At 53.4% G+C, this 19,830-nt stretch overlaps 1 protein-coding gene across 1 annotated transcript in view; it reads right to left on the bottom strand.

Moving 5' to 3' along the window:
* Nucleotides 1-4,622: 4,622 nt before the first annotated feature.
* TRPV4 (transient receptor potential cation channel, subfamily V, member 4) overlaps nucleotides 4,623-19,830 on the bottom strand; it is a 29,100-nt gene continuing 13,892 nt past the window's right edge. The window contains exons 8-15 of the mRNA XM_015413237.1: nucleotides 18,022-18,114; nucleotides 16,355-16,428; nucleotides 12,393-12,558; nucleotides 11,477-11,568; nucleotides 9,748-10,051; nucleotides 6,984-7,111; nucleotides 5,355-5,476; nucleotides 4,623-4,783 (exon numbers count right to left, since the gene is read on the bottom strand). Of these exons, the coding sequence (XP_015268723.1) occupies nucleotides 4,623-4,783; nucleotides 5,355-5,476; nucleotides 6,984-7,111; nucleotides 9,748-10,051; nucleotides 11,477-11,568; nucleotides 12,393-12,558; nucleotides 16,355-16,428; nucleotides 18,022-18,114 (1,140 nt within the window). The remainder of the gene's footprint in view (nucleotides 4,784-5,354; nucleotides 5,477-6,983; nucleotides 7,112-9,747; nucleotides 10,052-11,476; nucleotides 11,569-12,392; nucleotides 12,559-16,354; nucleotides 16,429-18,021; nucleotides 18,115-19,830) is intronic.

The following is a 19,830-nucleotide window of genomic DNA, read 5'->3' as shown; positions in this document are numbered from 1 at the left end:
CCCCCCCAGCAAGGGTTGGTGCCTGGCTCGGTTGCAGACTTTGGCTGTCCACAGGAGGGCGCTGTGGTGGCCCTGCAGCTGGGTCTCCCTTGCAGATGGAGATGGAGATGGGGGCAGGCTGCAGTTGATAAATCTGCCCCCAGAAGAGAAGCCCGTGGCCTCCCCTGACCTTCCTGGCAGGAGGATTGTTCTCTCTCGGAGCAGCCGTAAATCTCCCCAGCCTCCACGGAGATTTATAGGCGCCTCGTTTCCCTTTAAATACGAATTAGGTTCATGAAGGCGGAGTGCTGGAGGGGAAAGCGGGGGATCCATCATGCGCCCCGTTCTCCGGTGGGTGGGTGGGTGGGGAGAGCCAGCCTGTGCGGGAGCCCATCGCCTTTGCCAAACGGGTTGCTGTGGCTGCAGAGACCCACCTCCGTGGGCTCCGGGGACCCACGGGGTGCCCTCCTGAGGCCGGGCCAGCAGTGAAGGCCCGACTTTGCTCAGAGTCTGGGCTGGGAGGCTGCTTGTGGTGAAACAGCAGCATTCTGCACCTGCTCGGGAGAGCCTTTTTTGTACTGTAGGTAATCAAACAACTTACTTTGACCACCTAGCTGGGGCCCAGCCCGCCTTCCTCCCCTGGTTCTTGTGAGGATAAGACAGCGGCCGGAGCCCCAACGACCGGCACCTCCACTTCAAGCCAGAGACCCCCAATCAGTGTTCCCTCTAGGCTAAGTTAGTGTGAGCCAGCTCACAGATTTTTAGCCTCCGGATCACACATTTTCGTCTCGGCTCAGGAAGGAGGGCTCCAGCGCAAACTAATTCATGCAGCGACTAAATCGCTCGCTCACAACTTTAATGCCGGTAGCTCACCAAGTAGAATTTTTGCTCACAGGACCCCACAGCTTAGAGGGAGCATTGCCTGCTGGGTGTTTTTAGAAAGTGGGCGGCACACCCAGGTGGGGCGATTGACCACTGGGGACCTGGTTTGCTACGATGATTTCTAAAAACACGGCAGAAGGATTTTCACTGTGCGACTGAAGGGAAGCTGCAGCAGCTATTCTGAAGCTGTGCCCACCATGTTGTGTCAGAGCCCCAGAAGTGCCCACTGGCTCAAAAAGATTGGGGGCGGACCCCTGCCTTAGGGGGAGGATGGGGTTGTGTTGGGTGTTACAAGTTAAAACACTTCAGTATTTACTGGGTTAATGATGTTTGTTAAGTCACATGTTTGTTTGTAACCAATCTATTTAGATTATAGGATGCCCGGGAACTTTGGAGCTAGTTTGTTGCTCTGATTGGAAACTAAAGTGTCAAGTATTAGCATTTTATGGCTTCTCTTCCGTCTTTGTGTTTCTTTGTTCTGACCGAGAAGAAGACGCCATGCCATTCCAGTTTTAACCTTCTAGCTGTAAGGATGTAGGCGTATAAGCTCTTTGTTATTTTATATCCTGTGTACCTTTTCCCATGCTAGGTTATAGTAAACTTTTATATTCTTTTAAACACGCCATGGACTCAGTCTCTTTAATACTCTGCTGATTTACTTTAAACAAGAATCCCATCAGGTCGAAACAAGACCACCAGATTTTCAAACTCTCGGGGTCTTTTGAGGGCCCTGGTGTAGCTGGCGAGTCACTAGGGATTGCAACGTTTCTCTCTAGGGCCTCGAGCGCTTTCAGGGCAGCCGCTTGGCTGGAGAAAGTGGGCAGCCATTTCTGGAGTTCCACAGGACTCTTCAGCAGGCAGAACCTTCCCAGCCGCTTCTTGTTGGTCCGCAGCATGCAGGGGTGTGTGTGTCTGTGCGGCGGCATCCGAGGCCAGCTGGGGCCCAGTTTCTGGAGAAGTGGATTGGCCCCTCTGAGGGAGAGTGCAGAAGAGAGCCGTGGAGAGGCAGGAGAGGGATGTGGGCGGGCGCCACAAAGATGCAGGATGGAGACTTCCAGCCACCCACCCACCCCGTGGCAAGAGAGGACTTGCAGAGGATACGGACACTGCATTTTCACATCACTTGTCGCTCATTCCTGGCGGCTGCCTCTGACGCGCACAACATGTGTCGTCTTCTATCATCGCCCTGCCTCTGTTGTGCGCGAGCGTGACAAAGTGCTGTTACAACCCTGACTGTAACTGGCTTTCCCTGGTGCAGGAAGCTGCCGGATCATCACCGCTGGCTCCCTGGCTCACGCTGCCGCTCCCTTTCCCCTCTCTTTGGACACCTTTGCTGGGAGTCCGGTGTGCCAAGGCAAGGCTCAGAGGGCCACCAACCCCGCCAGTGACACCAGGTGCCCAGCTGGCAAGGCAGCCAGATGGGACCCGTGGGCCTCTTTCTTTCTATAAGAGTTCTTCTTGAAAGGAAGACGGCCCCGTTCATTCCAGGCAGGACTTAAAAGCACCCTACCACCCCCTCGTCTTTTGTTTTGTACACAGCTTGCTGGCTGCTGGGAGGGAAAAGCACTCTGCCCATGTTCAGAGGCTTCGCTTATTCTGCTCTAGATCCGTAACCATCAAGGTGCCTACTTGAACCTGGAGCCTGCGTAAGTTTTGCGTATGATGCCTTTCGCTGTTGCTGGACGCTCTTGGGCCTGGTGTGCCGGAGGAAGCTGTTTACAGCAAGGGAGACGGAACGGTTCAGTGCGCCCCGGTTCTCCGCGACGACTTGTGGCTGGGCTTAAGGCTCTGGTGGTGGTGGTGGTGGGAAGGGGAGCTGAGCCCCTGCTTTTCCCAGAGGAAACCTCTCCCTCTCGACCGCCCTGCACCAAGCTCAGAGCTGGGGAAGGGGAGAGCTGAACCGTTGAATGGCTGCTTCTCACGCCAGGCAGCATACCAAGAAATTCCCTGCCCCCTCCTGTGAAACAACCCTCTGGACTCGCTGGACCACTGGTCCCATCCCACTGAGCTCTTCTTGGGTCCTCTTTGGAGATGGTGTCTATGGCTCACTATCTGTGGGTGTGTGCTGCCCTCTTGTGGCTGTTCTGTGAATGCCGCCACCTTCTCTCCTCTTTTGGGTATTCAGTTCTTGGCAGTAGACAGCACAGGCTTAGTGGTGCCTGAGTGCTTCAGTCGGCTGTAATGCCAGGTGGCCACCGACACCTAGCCGTACCCCCCCTCCTTGGGTGGTGCCTTGTAAAAGTGCCATTGCAGTTGCCTCCATGTCTGCTGCCAGCCCGGGCCCCAGAAACCAACTCCTCATTTGATAAAAACAGCCCGCTTTGTACACCGCCGAAGGACCAAAATGCAGTCTGGCTCTCGGTCCTGTCTGTGGCCCCAGGCGCTGCGATCCGCAAATCTGCCCTGTCCCTTTCCCTGGGCCGGGTCACTTCCCGGGGAGGCTCACGTTCCAAAGAGACGAGGTTCCGTGAGAGGACCCTGCCGCCTACAGTTTAGAGGAGGAGGAGGAGGAGATTGGATTTATACCCCGCCCTTCACTCGGAGTCTCAGAGTGGCTTACAAACTCCTTTCCCTCCCCCTCCCCACAACAGACACCCCTGTGAGGTCGGTGGGGCTGAGAGAGCTCTTTCGAGGACTGCCCTTGAGAGAACAGCTCAGAGAGAACTTGTGACTGGCCCAAGGTCACCCAGCCAGGTGCAAGTGGAGGAGTGGGGGAATCAAACCTGGTTCTCCCAGATTAGAGTCTGCGCACTTCACAGCGACACCAAACTGGAGTGGCCCAGTCCAGCCCAGTGGTCTTCTGCGAGGGCCACCAGCTCTGGATTGCGAAATACCTAGAGGTTTTAGGGGCGGAGCCTGGGGAGGGGAGGGGCCTCAGCAGAGGGTAATGCCGGAGAGTCCGCTCCCCCCCTCCCGCCCAGTAGCCATTTGCTCCAGGGGGACTGATCACTGCAGTCCGGAGATCAATTATAACGGGAACTCTCCTGGCTGCACATGGAGGTTTGCAACCCTAGCTTCTGTTGATGGCGTAGCTGGGCTCTTAAGAGGCGGGGGGGGGGGGTTGCATCTAGCCAGAACTCGGCAGTGGGGGAGGATCTTTGGGGAACGTCCGGCCGCGGTCCCTTCTCTCAAAAGCTGCCCTTCCCGTGCAGAGCGCCTCAGCTGCTGGCCGCCGGAAACGCAAGACAGGCACCTGGGGACTTTGGCTTTTATTACTAAATAAATAGTCAGAGAAAAACCTTGTGCAAAACAAAAACTCTGTGCGGAAGGAAAGGCCACCGTCCTCGACAGGAGGACTGGCTAATGCCCACGGCCCTGGCTTGGCTCCCGTGGAGCGCGCTGGAAATATGGCACCCGTCGGCCCCTTTGGCTCATGGCCACACCATCCGAGTCAAACAATACCTTTGTGGGTAGTCTTAGCCCGGCCTGTCTACTCCAGCCTGACAAGCACACAGAGACTGTGTCGTTTCTGTACAGCGGTCAAATATGGCATCCTGAGAGCAACTTTGTTTTTTTTTTAAAAAAGCGGGCCTGTGGCTCGTACGGGAGGCCGCAGAGGACATTGCAAAAGTGCAGGCACGCTCTTCGCCCGTGTTTCAGTCAAGAACCCAGACTGCTTCTTGGCACACGGGCGAGCGGGATGGAAGGCAGAGGGAGAGCTCTACTGGCATTGTCCGCGGAGGAGACGGTGCCCTGAGCCCCGGGGGAGGCCGGGCTTGCTCAGGAGTCAGAGACCAGCCTGTCCGAATTCGTCTCTCCCCTCAGATGTGGGAGTCTTCCTTTCTCCAGTTCTGGGGGTAGCTCTGCTGGAGGCCCTCGCTGGCGGCGCAGGAGGGCAGACTGTCCAGGGGGACCACCACCTCGTCCGGGTGAGAGTTCTTGTTCAGCTCCACCACTCGCGGCACCACCGTTGACCAGCGATCTGCACCACAGAGGGAGAGAAAGAGGAGGGGCGGTCATCAAGAGGGAAGGAGGAACTCCCACCCCGCTCGGGTCTCGGCAAAGCTGAACTCCCGCCCATGTGGTCGGGTACCAGACGTTACTCCGGCTGGCCGGAGAGCAGCCACACCACAAACTGCCCTGTTGGAAATGCAAGCACCAGCAGCGGCCGAGGTCGACTGGAAAGTGCAGTCCTCAAACGGCACTTTATTTGAACCCTGTTCCAGCACTTTAGGGTATTAATCTTAATTGTTATGGTGTTTTACGAATGATTTTAATTGCATTTATATATGTGTTTTTATGTCAAGCGCCCTGGAAGTCACCCTTCTCGGAACAAATGCCAGAGAATCGGTGTCAGCCAAACGGAGGCCGTACTGCTGAGTGATATTTCCCAGATTCTTTTTTTCTCCAGAGGAAATTCTCCAGCATTGCTGTTCATCCTCATGTTAAGTTTTTCCCTCACAGTGGAATTTGGAGGCCTGCTCAGCCCGGCAAGAAAGTGGAAACCCCGGGGGGGGGGGGGGGATTTCCCCCTGCTACTCCCAGCCCCTCACCTCTTCGCAGCCGGCCCACGGTGTGGGAGAAGCCGTAGTAGTGGTAGGTGTCGTTCTTGCCCGGGTCTTCGTTGATGATGCCCAAGTTCTGATTCCAGTGCGACCAGTTCACTTCGTCCACCCTGGCGAGAGAAGAGCAGGCCCGTGAGGGAAACACCCGCTGGACTCACCCCACAGGACAAAAGGGCCGGCCCAGTTGCCCAAACCTCTCCCCTGGCCATCCGAACCAACAAGGCAGCACACAAAATCCCTGAACATCTTGGCTCAGGGGTGGGGGAGCCTCCTCTCAAGCGTTCCGGCTCTCAGAAGATCCTGCTCTTGTCATTTAAGGCTGGCCCCCATGTTTCGTAGCTCTGGGACACGTCTGTGGGCTGGGCTGCATGTCACACATCCGCCAGAGGGCAGAAAACCCCTAGAATGTGGTCTTAGGAACCAGACCCCAAGACTTTCTGCTTCCGAGTGTTTTAAGAAAGCGGGATTCTGTCCTCCTTCACCAAGGCAGGACATGTGAACAGGTGTCACTGTGGCCTGGTGGAATCTCTCCAGTAACTCAGCACCAACACACGGGACCTAAGTAGGCTCGGTTTATTGATCAGAGTAGAGGACACTCCATGAACTTCTGTGTCAGGAATAACATAAAATGAGCGGTCTAAGCAGTTATACCCCAATTGTACAAGACCCCCTGATGAGCAGAGGCCAATGAGCAAACACCTGCAAGCGCGGGGACGGACCCAGTGAGGGCGGGAGGGCGGCAAAGGAGGCAGGACGGATAAACCAGGCACTCAAGGCCACGGAGAGAGAACAAACCCGCAGGGAGAAGACAGCTGCAGGGGAAAGTGGGGTGGTGAAGCAAAAGCGCACAGCCCACACATTCCATCACATAAGAACATAAGAGATCCCAGTGCTGGATGAGGCCAAAGGCCCATCCAGTCCAACACTCTTGTGTCGCACAGTGGCCAGAAATACCAGGTGCCATCAGGAGGTCCACCAGTGGGGCCAGGACATTAGAAGCCATCCCACTGTTGACCCCCCCCAAGCTCCAAGAAGACAGAGCATCACTTGCCCCAGAGCCCCTAGCTATACCTTGTGGCTAATAGCCACTGATGGACCTCTGCTCCATATGTTTGTCTAATTCCCTTTTGAAGCCGTCCATGCTTGTAGCCACCACCACTTCCTGTGGCAGTGAATTCCAAGTGTTAATCACTCTTTGGGTGAAGAAGGACTTCCTTTTATCCGTTCTAACCCGACCGCTCAGCAATTTCATGGAGTGCCCACGGGTTCTTGTATGGTGAGAAAGGGAGAAAAGTACCTCTCTACCTGCTCTTTCCGATGCATAATCTTGTAAACCTCGATCATGTCACCCCTCAGTTGTCGTTTCTCCAAGCTAAAGATCCCTAAGTGCCTTAACCTTTCCTCATAGGGAAAGTGTTCCAACCCTTTTATCATTCGAGTTGCCCTTTTCTGCACATGGCAGTGTCAACCGGCAGGAGGTTGCCAGAAATCTTACTGCGGTGGTGAGGGACAGACGGAAGTGCCTTGCAGAGTAGCTTATCGCACTGTGGGGTGAACACTCCATGTCCATCCCTCCCAGAAGGAGCAGACCTGTTCCCCTCCGCACACCAGGCCCACCTGAAACACCACCTTCGGTCTGGGGTCCCATCCAAGGCCTTCCCGACGGTGACCATCTCTCCAGATCGGAAAGCTTTCCTCATGAACACGGGGAAGGATCTCTCGATATCCAGGATGGTGGTAGCCCACTGCGGGGGAAAGGGAGGGAAAGTGTTAGGCCGAGGGAAAACTGGGCACGTGCTTTTCATGGGTCGGTAAAAGCCAACCGAGGGACCCCCAGCTACAGGAGAGGGTTTCAGAGCTGTGTCATGCGGGCCTCATTGCGAATGCAGACCGGCCGCTTGATGCCCAGGAATTCCGTTTCCAGCAAGACCAGGGGGCATTGGAACAACACCAAGGGATCGAGAGAGGTGCTCTGTAAGGTGAGCTGTACAACCTGTGGAGGCCCCTTGGGAGGTTTATGTGCGGAGCATCGCCCATGGACTCAAATCATGCATTGGGGGCAATCCTTTTGCCTGAAATCAACTCTCTTTGTGTTGTTTTTTTAAACTGAATTTCACAGGACTGGATCCCATGAGTCTGTTTTCTTAATTGTGGCCCCGGTCACACGGGCGAGATAACGCAGGGTGGGGGGAGGCGTGGCTGTTCGCCCCGGAGCAAAATAAAGCATGGTAGCCCGATCACACGGTCCCCCGAGTCTCCGTGCTTAGGCTGTGAGCTGGCGATCACACGGCGATGCTGCAGCGTGGCGATGCTGCAGTGTGGCAAAGAAGCAGCGCGATCACACAAGCGTTTCGCGTTTGTGCGCATGCGCAGTTCCGCAGAGCAGCACTGCTTTCAGATTTGTGTTTGTGTGCATGCGCTTACGAAAAATATCCAGTTTGCAACGGGACGTGGATGGGCGCCGGATGCCACGGGATACTAGCGCTCCCGTGATCAGACGCCCACCCCTGCCCTGCGTTTTCCGGATACTAGTGCACTTTCCGCGGTACTTTTTAACACCGCATCTTCGGCAGGATGCCACAGGATGTCCATGGGTGCGCTACGCTTCCCAGATGTTGCGATGTGATCACGCCATGAAAATCCGCCCGACATTCATGCCTTTCGCGTGGCAAAATCTCCATGGGACCGGGTCCTGTGTCACTTTCCCCCAGAGCAAGAAGCCTTCCCCCGTCAAAAGAGCTGCTTATGACAATGAACAGCGCATGCTTAGGCAGACACACACTAAGAACCGTACAAAACTGTGGCCGACGAGACCACCTCACATGGCTCTCTTCCTCAACTCTGTCCAGGGGCACATACCCCCAACTTTTTCAAACTTCTGCTATATAAAACTATAATTGATTGATTGATTCAATTTGATTGGCTGTGTGAAGATTTTTAAAAATGTTGCTTTGGCAGCAGCTGCCACCACAGCATGAGGGCCTGCACTGTAGGACTGCAGGTCAGCCATTTTGTAGCTGGCTCTGCCTCGTGCGGCAGCCATTTTGTTTCCGCGCCCACCATGCCGTGCCAAATTCCGAATGTGCCCCCCAGGCTCAACAATGTCGGGGACCCCTGGCACAGGACCTGAGGACTTCTGCAAATATCTATACTGGTTTCTTGTTCCTCCTTTTTCATCCTGGAGAAGGACCCCTTCCTGGCCGGAACTAAATCTAAGAATGAACAGATCACCGGTCCGAAACAATTATTTCTATGGGAAATGCATTCTCAGCTCAGCAGGGATCATGTCACACCTTCAGGGGAGACAAATTAAATGGTTTCAATACCGTCATGTGAGTCCCCCATAATTAGGCCTATATAAGATGGCCACACCCAAGACAACCCCCGAACGGCCGAATCTCTCAGATGTGGGCTGTGGGAGACTCTTTAATCTTTCTGAAAGTCCTTTGCTGAGACTCTTAGAAACTGCCTTTTATCTTTTAAATTGAATATAGATAGGACGAGATACGTTTGCTTTCCTATTTCTAATTTCATTGATGTATACAAGTGGGTTTTTTTGTATCATTGTGATCCTTTTCTATTTAGTCATTTCAAGAGTGATTTAAGTTGATTTTAAATAAAAATCCTAAAAGAGAACACGAATGATCTTTGGCGGGGACACCAGGTTTTCACTGGACCCCTGGGAATAAACGTACGTCTGACTTCTCTTCAGTCAGAGGGCTGATTGACTGTGAGAGACGGGTTACCAGAGAGAATCATCATCTCAGGGCAGCCCTGTGGTTGAGCAGCCGACGTGTTGCTTTGGAACAGAGAGAGAAGCTCTTCATTCCCACGTGTGTTTTAAAGAGAACAAGAAGCAGCGACCCACGATACTCGCGTGGGGGGGGGGGCTCCATGCAGAGGAGGAAGCTGCCGCAGGTGAACCTTCTCTTCTTCTCCCCCACCCCTGCCTGGCCCCAACAGCGAGGCCCGTGTGGCTCCAAGCCGCCGGGGCCGCCAAACCACCCCAAATGTGGATTGCCCCCAAATGTGCGGGAAAATCTCTTTGCTCCCTAGGTGCCCCCGATGTGCGGATATAGAGATCTGCACGCAGGGGGCACCTTGGCTATTAGTATATAGATGCTCCCTATCCCAGAGGGGTAAAACTGCCTCAGAAGATGGCAAAGAGATCCCCCCCGGTATACTTCCAAACTGCCAAACTTTAACTGACTCCCCATCGTGCACACATAATGTGTCGATTGCATCATTTCCACTAGGTACCAGATTTTGGCAACAAATCCCCGACAGCCTTCCATTATCCGGGGCTGCAGGGGCCTTCTCCGGCAGCAGCTCGCGGTGCACAGACCTTGGTAGGACTTGCCCCTCCCAGCACGGCCTCTACCTGCAGCTTCCAGATCTGCTTGCTCTCCTTGGACACCTGGCCCACCGTCTCTCCCATGAGGGCGATCAACATGTTAAGCAGGAGGACAAACGTCAGGATGATGTAGGTGACGAGGAGGATGACAAAGACCCCGGGGTACTTGGCGTTCTCGATCATCTCCAGGTCCCCCATGCCAATGGTCAGCTTGAAGAGGTCCAGCAGGAAAGTGCTGAAGGTCTTGCTGTCCCGGCAGGACGGGTAGGCAGGGGCTGTGCAGTTGGGCCGGTCCTCCACACAGGCCTCGGTGCTAGCAGAGAAACAAAGGCTGTAGGAAAAGAAGAGGCAGGAAGGCTTGGCAATTGCAGCTGATATTGAAGCTCAAGACAATGCACCCACCTGGACTGAATTGAGACTTAGGTTTCCTGTCTCATTACCAATGCAGATTTCTCCACGCTTATTACCCCTTCGCATATCTCACCTAAATCCAATCACGCCCCCTATTGTCATTCACCTGCTATTGTCATTTGCCTGCTAATGTCATTCAGCATGTGAAACCTCTCCACTTTCCAATAAATAGGACTGATGGACTCCCATTCTAGTTGTATCTGAAGAAGTGAGCAGTGACTCACAAAAGCTCATACCCTGCCACATTTGTTTTAGTCTTTAAGGTGCTCCTGGACTCTGGCTCTTTTCTACTGATACAGACAGACTAACAGGGTGACCCATCTTAATACTGTCGTGGTTGCCAAGCAATCCCGAACCAGCCACTGAGAGTTCAGTGGGCATTCTTTTCTTAAAGCTACAAGTGTTGTTTCTATTATTTTGGAGAGTTTTAATCACCCAAAGTTTTTTTTTTTTTAGTATTCGGTTTTTTCTACAAACCTGGGACTGTGTACCCCTTGGCGGGGTAGGGCGGGGCATAAATCAGAAACATAAAATAAAATAAATCACCCTGGTTTGTCCCTGGCTCCATTTTGCGGCTCTATCAATCATATCCTTTATAGTGCAGTTTGCAAATAGATATAATTGGGGTCATTTCCTGCCGGAGCGTGGTAGAGCGGTGCTCCGGCAGTAAGAAGCCTGGGGTGCCCCCCCACTGCCATTCCTGGCCTGCAGAGCCCCCCACCACCTGGGGGATTTAAATGCCTTTCTTTCCCTTCCCCATCTGGGGAAGGGAGAGAAAGGCATTCTAAACATGCCTGCCCTTTGTCAGGGGGTGTGGCATATGCAAATGAGCTATGCAAATGAGCTCCTGCACCTCTTTTCCTACGAAATGACCCCTGGATATATCGATTTAAATATAGTATTCTATAGTGTTTTATAGTAGCTTATATTTTACAAAATTTATTGTGTAAGTCCTTGCTTGATGTCAGGCTTTCTTTGTCGGTGTTTTCCTGCGGCTCCGTTCTGCGAATGGTGGCCCTTTCCCCTGGTGCAAGGAGCCGTCACTCTCACAAGAGCATCGCACGATGGAGAAAAGCTCCTCATGCCAGGGAAAGGCATCACCCTTAGCAAAACCGATCCACGGGGTCCAAACCGTGGTGATGCAGCAGCTTGTCAGAGTCAATATTTCCCTCACAGGATATCCTTTCTTTTGAAACCCCGGCACACTTTATACCTGGCTGTAATGGCTGCTGTGGAGAAACTGGATCAGAGGAATTCTCACGGGAAGGTAGGGCAGGGGTCGGAGGGGTTTTGCTGGAGGTCTGGCGGGACCACAGTTTTGAAACAGAAACCAGGTGAACCCAGCAGGCTGACCCCGGTGGCCGTATTACCTGACGCATAGCCGATCATGAAAAGGACATAAACGAGCAGGAACCGGAAAAGGTCCTTGAAGAGAATCTGTAATCAGAGGAGAGACAGCACTTCAGCATCAGACCCTCAGAAGAGCCCTGCTGGGTCAGACCACTGGGAGTCCATCCAGTCCAGCCTCCCGTCTCACACAGCGGTCAACCAGTCCCTCTGGAGGGCCAGCAACATGGCAGAGAGGCCGAGGCCTTCCCCTGATAAGGACACCAGAAGAGCCCTGCTGGGCCAGACCAGGGAGGGTCCATCCAGTCCAGCCTCCCGTCTCACACAGGGGCCAGCAAATTCCTCTGGAGGACCAGCAACAGGGCAGGGAGGCCGAGGCCTTCCCCTGATAAAGACACCAGAAGAGCCCTGCTGGGTCAGACCAGGGAGGTTCCCTCTAGTCCAGCCTCCTGTCTCACACAGGGGCCAGCCAGTTCCTCTGGAGGGCCAGCAACAGGGCAGAGAGGCCGAGGCCTTCCCCTGAGAAAAACCTCAGAAGAGCCCTGCTGGGTTGGACCAGTGAGGGTCCCTCCAGTCCAGCATCCCGTCTCACACAGGGGCCAGCCAGTTCCTCTGGAGGGCCAGCAACAGGGCAGAGAGGCCGAGGCCTTCCCCTGATGTTGCCTCCTGGCTCTGGCATTGAGGCTGACTGCCTCTGAACATGGAGGTTCCCCTCCGTCACCATGGCTGAAAGAACATCGGGAGCATTCCCCACAAATCCTGGCCACACAGGAAAACCACGGCACGGACAGGCAGCTGCTTCTTGGGGTCTTCCCCAGCGGCTGTGACCTCAGGCACTTTAGTGGGGGATTGACACACAGGGACCTAAGCAGAGCCTTTTGAATACCCCACCCCCAGCCCTGCTGCCCCCTCACCTTCTGGATCATGATGCTGTAGGTCCCCGTCAGCTTGAGGCCCCGAGTGAAGTAGAGGGCGTTCATCCAGCCCAGGACCAGCGCAAAGACCATGACGGCCAGGTAGGCCTCGATGCCCGCCAGGTACAAGGCCGCTGCCACCAGCACCAGGACCGAATAGATGAAGCTGAAGGCAACCACACCCAGAGGTCACAGACGGCCTGGAACCACCCGGCACGGGGGCTGCAGGCCCACAGAGGAAGGGGTGGGGTTGCTATGACCTCCGAGTCTGCAGCTGCCTACGGCATAGGCAGGCCCCCCTCCTCTGGGACACATGACCCAGGTGGATGACGGAAATAGAAGGAGGAGAAGAAGAAGAAGACATTGGATTCATACCCCATGGCCCATCACTACCCAAGGGAGTCTCAGAGCGGCTTACAAACTCCTTTCCCTTCCCCTCCCCACAACAGACACCCTGGGAGGTGGGTGGGGCTGAGAGAGCGCTCCTGAGAACTGCCCTTGAGAGAACAGCTGAGAGAAGGAGAAGAAGAGGAGATTGGATTCATACCCCATGGCCCTTCACTACCCAAGTGAGTCTCAGAGCGGCTTACAAACTCCTTTCCCTTCCCCTCCCCACCACAGACACCCTGCGAGGTAGGTGGGACTGAGAGAGCTCTTTCTAGGACTGCTCTTACAGAAGAAGAGAAGAGATTGGATGTATACCCCTCCCTTCACTACCCAAAGGAGTCTCAGAGTGGCTTACAAACTCCTTTCCCTTCCCCTCCCCTCCCCACAACAGACACCCTGCGAGGTAGGAGGGGCTGAGAGAGCTCTTGACAGAAACTGCTCTTTTTCAAGGACAGCTCTTATCAGAACTACGTCTTGCCCAAGGTCATCTAGCAGCTGCATGTGGAGGAGTGGGGAATCAAACCCGGTTCTCCCAGATCAGAGTCCATGCACTTAACCATGACACCAAACTGGCTCTCTAGTAAGTACCCATCTCCCATCTCTTAAGCACCCCTGATTGGAGACGATTTGAAACCTCCTCAGTTATTATAATATAATAATATTCCTTCTGGTTTGTGCTCTTTCACAGGCCAGATCAGCAGAAAGCAGAATCAGGGCAATTTTTTTGGGGGGGTGGGGAAGGGTCCAGAAGTTTCTCCGAATGCCCCTAGTGCCGTTTCAGGCTGGGAGTGCCCGGTAGGGGTTTTGAAGGGTTTTTTCCTCCCTTGGCACAGGAGACCGCACCCCCTCCCAAAGTGCCAATCTCACAGTCTCCCCTGGATTTCAACAGCAGTTGGTCTCGAATGAAGCCGAGCCCCCAAAGAACATGCAGAGGCACTTAGTACTACCAGTAACGACTGCTTCGAGAACCCAACCCACACGGGCAGGCTGCTTGCCAGAGTAGCAGAGCTCTGGTCCCTGGCAGAAGGGGGACAGGAAAGGCAAAGGCGTGAAGAGAAGAACTCTGCGTTCGTTCCTGTAACAGGTGACCGGGTTATATAGAGGTCTTCGGGTCCTGGTCTTCCCTGTTTTCCCTTAGAACGAGAGCCCAACATTTGGGGGAGTGGGCCGGCCCTGGTACTTTGGGCCTTAAACAGCAGCTAAGGAAATGGGCTGCAGGTGACCACAGGAACAGGGCTTGAACATGGGCACGCATAATCTATCTAATCCTATCAAGCTGGGGAGAGAAAGCTGTATTTAGGGGCGGCTTGGAGGCCTCACGTTAATATATCTAATTCTGGACAGGGCCCCAAAGTGCAGATCAAACAATCCTCAAGATCAGACAGAAGAAGGAGGAGGAGATTGGATTTATACCCCTGCCCTTCACTTGGAGTCTCAGAGCGGCTTACAAGCTCCTTTCCCTTCCCCTCCCCACAACAGACACTCTGTGAGGCAGGTGGGGCTGAGAGAGCTCTTGACAGAAACGGCTCTTTTTCAAGGACAGCTCTTATCAGAACTATGACTTGCCCAAGGTCATCCAGCAGGTGCAAGTGGAGGAGTGGGGGATCAAACCCGGTTCTCCCAGACTAGAGTCCACACACTTCACCACAACACCAAACTGGAGGATGGTCTGCTAACAACGGAGATTCCTGAGGTTTGCAGAAAAATCCTAAAATGCAATCAAAACAACAGCGGGGGATTGAAAACTTCCCATAACAAAGAACGCCAGATCTCGCAAAATCTTGAGAGATCAGAGTCGGCCGTGTGAATCCGCCTAGCAACAAGGCAGTAGATACCAAGTCTATGCAACTCCAGCATGACTTCAGCCAGAGGAAGGAGAAGCAGCAGCAGCGGCAAAGAACATGGAAACAGAGAGCTGGAGGGGACCTCAAGGGCCATCTAGTCCAACCCCCTGCAGAGAGAGAGAGAGAGAGAGAGAAGGGGGGAAGTGAAATTGGAAGAGGAAGAAGAGATTGGATTTATACCCCGTCTCCTTCACTACCTGAAGGAGTCTCAGAGCGGCTTACAATCCTTTTCCCTTCCCCTCCCCACAACAGACACCCTGTGAGGTAGGTGGGGCTGAGAGAGCTCTCTTGAGAACTGCCCTTGAGAGAACAGCTCTGAAAGAACTTGTGACTGACCCAAGGTCACACCAGCAGCTGCATGTGGAAAAGTGGGGAATCAAACCTGGTTCTCCCAGATTAGAGTCCGCACACGTAACCACCAGTGTTCCCTCTAAGCTGAGTTAGTGTGAGCTAGCTCACAGTTTTTTAGCCTCTGGCTCACACATTTTTGTCTTAGCTCAGGAAGGATGGCTCCAGAGCAAGCTAATTTATGCAGCAGGCAAATCACTTGCTCACAACTTTCATGCCAGTAGCTCACCAAGTAGAATTTTTGCTCACGAGACTCCACAGCTTAGAGGGAACATTGGTAACCACTACATCAAACTGGCTCAAACTGGGGAAAAGAGAGCTCCGCCATGAAGTTCCCTGGGTGACCTCAGGCCAGCCACCCACTCAGCCTCTCCTCCCTCACAGGGTTGTTGTAAGGATCATATGGAGGAGAGTGAAATTGTAAGCTGTCCTTGCCCCCCCCTTTGGGAGAAACGTATGGCAGAAACATCTAAATCAACAGAGAGCATAGAAGTGTGAAAAGGGTGGAGAAGGAAGAGAGAGAGGAACAGTATTATGTAAACTGGGTTAGGGCGATTAACAAATCAAATTATTATTATTAATAATAATCCTAATTCTCACTTCATCTAGGAATTACTTATTCCACCAAATTTGACCTGCCTCTTTATTTAAACATGTTGACCACTCCAAAACTGAGGCGGTCATACATGATTGCACGCTGCAATGCGTTTCCAACAGCCCAGATGAAGGGCTGTTTTCTCAAGACCCCTCCGGACTGCCGCTATTGTGACGGCCCTTTGTCAGAACTCGACTCGTCATATCTTCTTCTACTGTCCAAGACATGCAGCGGCAAGAGAAAGATTCCTACGAAAATGGCTGTTGAAATATTTACCTTTTCCTGATGCAGTGAGATTAAGACTACTCCTGAGCAGCCTCTGCCAAAGCTGCATCGTGGATGTGGCAAATTCTTGTTTTACTGTTCTTTTAAACTCTTAATTTTCTTATGGTGTATGGCCTATGGGCTATTAAACTTTAAACTTTTAATAACCATCATCATCATAATAATGATGATGATGATGTATGTCCTGCTTTTCTCCCCAGCTGGGACTCAAGGCAGCTTAGAGCAGCGATCTCCACTACTCCATTGTCTCACAACAACCCTGTGAGGGAGGCAAGGCTGAGTCTGTGACGAGCCCAAAGTCGCTCACTGAGCGACCAGGGCCCAAGTCCAGATTCAAACCTGGGTCTCCCAGGATCCTAGTCCAAGGCTATTTCGACTGTGCCACACCAGCTCTCACAAGTTTCTGAGGTCGTCAGCCCCGGTGATGCTGAACTCTGGCAGGGCTCCGTGTGGCCAGCCACTGCCACAGCACTCTTCTCCGGGGGCTGCTCTCTGGTACTTACTAGAGTAGCTGGAAGGAGCCATCGATGAAGAAGGAATTCACCCCGGGGCACTTCTTCATGAAGAGGTCCTTGATCTGGGGAAGAAGAGAAGAGGTTCACAGGTTGGCCAGGAAGCCAAGGAGAGCTCCACTGACGGCCACCACCCTCAGGGAGGCCCCAGCTGGGAAGACGGGATCAAGAAACGGAGAAAGTTTAAAGAGGAGATTAAAGGGGGGGGCTGCTTGGTGACTACTAGGGGTGTGCACCCCAAAAAATTTGGCATTTTTCGGGTTCGGATCTACTGAGCCCCAAAAATTTCGGTATTTGCTGATATTCCTGAAACCCAGTACCGGTATGATATTGGGGTTCAGGAATTATCAGACTAGCTGATAATTTAAATGCCTCCCTGTCCTTTCCCCCGCCCGCCTCCTAAAGCGGGCGAGCTGGGGAAGGCCTGGAGAGCGCCACCTGGCCTTCCCTGGCCTGCCCACGAAAGCAGGCGGGCCGGGGAGGGCCCTGGAAGGAGGCATTTAAATGCCTCCTGGGCTGTCCCATTGCCCAGCAAAGGAACTCCCCGAATGGATGTCAAATATATAGCATCCATTTGGGGAATCCCTGTTCGGCCAGCCAAATCAGATTAGGGAATCTGATTCGGCTTTAGGCAGGCCTGAATAATGCTGAATAGGCATTATTGGGGGGTTTTCTGGTTCGTCCAAACTGAATGCACATCCCGAGTGACAAGGAAGAAGGAGGAGGAGGAGGAGGAGGAGGAGGAGGAGGAGGAAGAGATTGGATTTATACCCCGCCCTTCACTTGGAGCCTCAGAGCGGCTTACAAACTCCTTTCCCTTCCCCTCCCCACAACAGACACCCTGTGAGGTGGGTGGGGCTGAGAGAACTCTGACACAAACTGCTCTTTTTCAAGGACAGCTCTTATCAGAACCACGGCTTGCCCAAGGTCATCCAGCAGGTGCAAGTGGAGGAGTGGGGAATCAAACCCGGTTCTCCCAGATTAGAGTCCGCGTTCTTAACCACTACACCAAACTGGCTCTCCAGCAAGCAAGCCAGCAAGCCTCTGGAGCTGCGTCACTGTGCACAAAGGAAACCACAAAGAGCCATGTAACAGTGACCAGTGAGGCACACGCAGAGGAATCCAAGCCCTAGGCTCCTCTGGCACGGCCTCTTCTGCTGGAGCGGGGGGGGGCATTAAACAACTCCCCCCCTCCAAGGCGTGTGCCACCATTCCAGCACCTTCTCTAGCTTCAGAGAATTCACCGCCCGTCGGCAATCACATCTCTGGGATCGGAAGGATTAAAATCTGGCTGTTTCTCAAAAGCACAAGTGACGTATCTGAAATCCCCAGGCAACCTGTGTTCCCCGTTCTCCTAAACAAGGCAGGCAAAGACAGTGGCACGAGGATGCCAAGGTGTGCCAGGCTGCAGGGGAGGGTCACTCAAGACCAACTGGTCCAAAGTGGAGGCAGTGCGAGAGGGCTGTGATTGAGGGACACCTTGCGGGGGAAAAGAAGCCGAAAAGAGAAATGGATGGCTACATGTTCAAGGGGACTCAGAGACTGATGGAAGGGTCAGGTGAAGTCCCTCCTGTAACGAGAAGGAAAGACATCCTCTACAAAAAGAGGCGAGCCCAGACCCTGGTGTCATAACGGGGAGAGCTCTTGCTCACACTCACGTTCGTGAAGAAGAAGAGGACTCCAGTAAACAGCGTGACAATCTCCCCGGCCAGACGCAGGTAGTCCGTGGTGGTGATGTACGGGTATGGGGGCTGCAGAGGGAAAAGGAGAGAAGCTACTCTGAATAACCCATGGAATTCACTGCTGCAAGAAGTGGTGGCAGCTACAGGCACAGACAGCTTTGAGGGGACTGGAGAAACATCTGGAGCAGAGGTCCATCAGTGGCTCTCAGCCACAAGGTTTAGGTAGAACACTCTGTCTGGGGCAGTGATGCTCTGTGTTCTTGGTGCTTAGGGGGCAACAGTGGGAGGGCTTCTGGAGTTCTGGCCCCGCTGCTGGACCTCCAGGTGGGCCCTGGGTTTTGGCCACTGTGTTGGACTGGAGGGGCCATTGGCCTGATCCAACATTGGCTTCTCTTATGTTCTTATGTCTGGGGCAGTGATGCTCTGTCTTCTTGGTGCTTGGAGGGCAACAGTGAGAGGGCTTCTGGAGTACTGGGCCTGCTGGTGGACCTCCTGATGGCACCTGGGTTTGGCCCCTGTGTGACACAGAGTGTTGGACTGGAGGGGCCACTGGCCTGATCCATCATGGCTTCTCTTATGTTCTTATGTCTGGGGCAGTGATGCTTTTGGTGCTTGGTGGGAGGGTTTCTGGAGTTCTGGCCCCACTGGTGGACCTCCTGGTGGGCCTGGGTTTTGGCCACTGTGTGACACAGAGTGTTGGACTAGATGGGCCACTGGCCTAATCCAGCACAGCATCTCTTATGTTTCCTTAGGTTCTAACTCAGAGCCGACTTCTGCCTCATAGTTCCCAGAAGTCTCAAGTGATCAATGGCTCTTGAAGGTGAGAATTGCCATCCTGGATCCACCTACCCAGGCAGGGCCTGCAGAGGAATTCACACACAGTTTGGCGTCATGGAGATCGCCATCCTGTGCTAGTCTGAGGTTCCCTGCCTCTGTACATGGAGGTTCTATCCTTGGCTGCCGCAGCCATTGAAAGGCAGATCTTCCTCGTGTTCCTCTGACACTGCTTTCAGGTCACCCACGCTCGGGGCTCTTGACATCCAGCGGCAACTGGTTCTGCAAGCTAATCAGGAAGCGGGAAAGACGCTCCATTTGATTTGCCTTAATCCTGCCTCAACGGACCAGCGCTTGAATCATACAGAAAGAGGGTTTCCCCCCTCTGCTCACCCCCTTATGGAAAGCACTCCCCACCGATGCTCCTTCTAAGCTGTGGAGGTCTTGTGAGCAAAAATTCTACTTTGTGAGCTGCTGGCATTAAAGTTGTGAGCGAGCGATTGGGCTACTGCATAAATTAGTTTGCTCCAGAACCATCCTTCCTGAGCTAAGACAAAAATGTGTGCGCTGGAGGCTAAAAAAAATGGTGAGCTGGCTCACACTAACTTAGAGGGAATCTTGTGTCCCCCATCCCCCAACCCCACAGGCACACACATTTATTTTTATTTTATTTTTATTTATCTTTTGATTTGTATCCCGCTCTACCCCGAAGGCTCAGTACACATAAAATTGTCAGGAATCTCTGAGAATTGAGCTAATATAGGGTACAGAAGATCCTGGCGGGGCACCAGATAAAAGGGACATTGAAGGAGAACACGAGGGACAGTTTCCACACAGTCCTTCTTACAAGGACAACCCCTGCTGGAGTAAGGGATCCCCTGGAATCTGCCAGAGAGAAGAGCAGAAGGAAGGACATTAAATCTGGCCAAGGAGATGGTTCAGCACAAATTTGGAGCTATAAGCTGATAAAGATATACAGCTGGAAGGTTTGCATTTGGAACAATCCCTAAA

Source organism: Gekko japonicus, unplaced genomic scaffold (assembly GCF_001447785.1).
Source record: "Gekko japonicus isolate JY-2015 unplaced genomic scaffold, Gekko_japonicus_V1.1 scaffold10, whole genome shotgun sequence".
NCBI classification, from domain to species: Eukaryota; Metazoa; Chordata; class Lepidosauria; order Squamata; family Gekkonidae; genus Gekko; species Gekko japonicus.
This window is presented reverse-complemented; position numbering and strand designations above follow the sequence as displayed.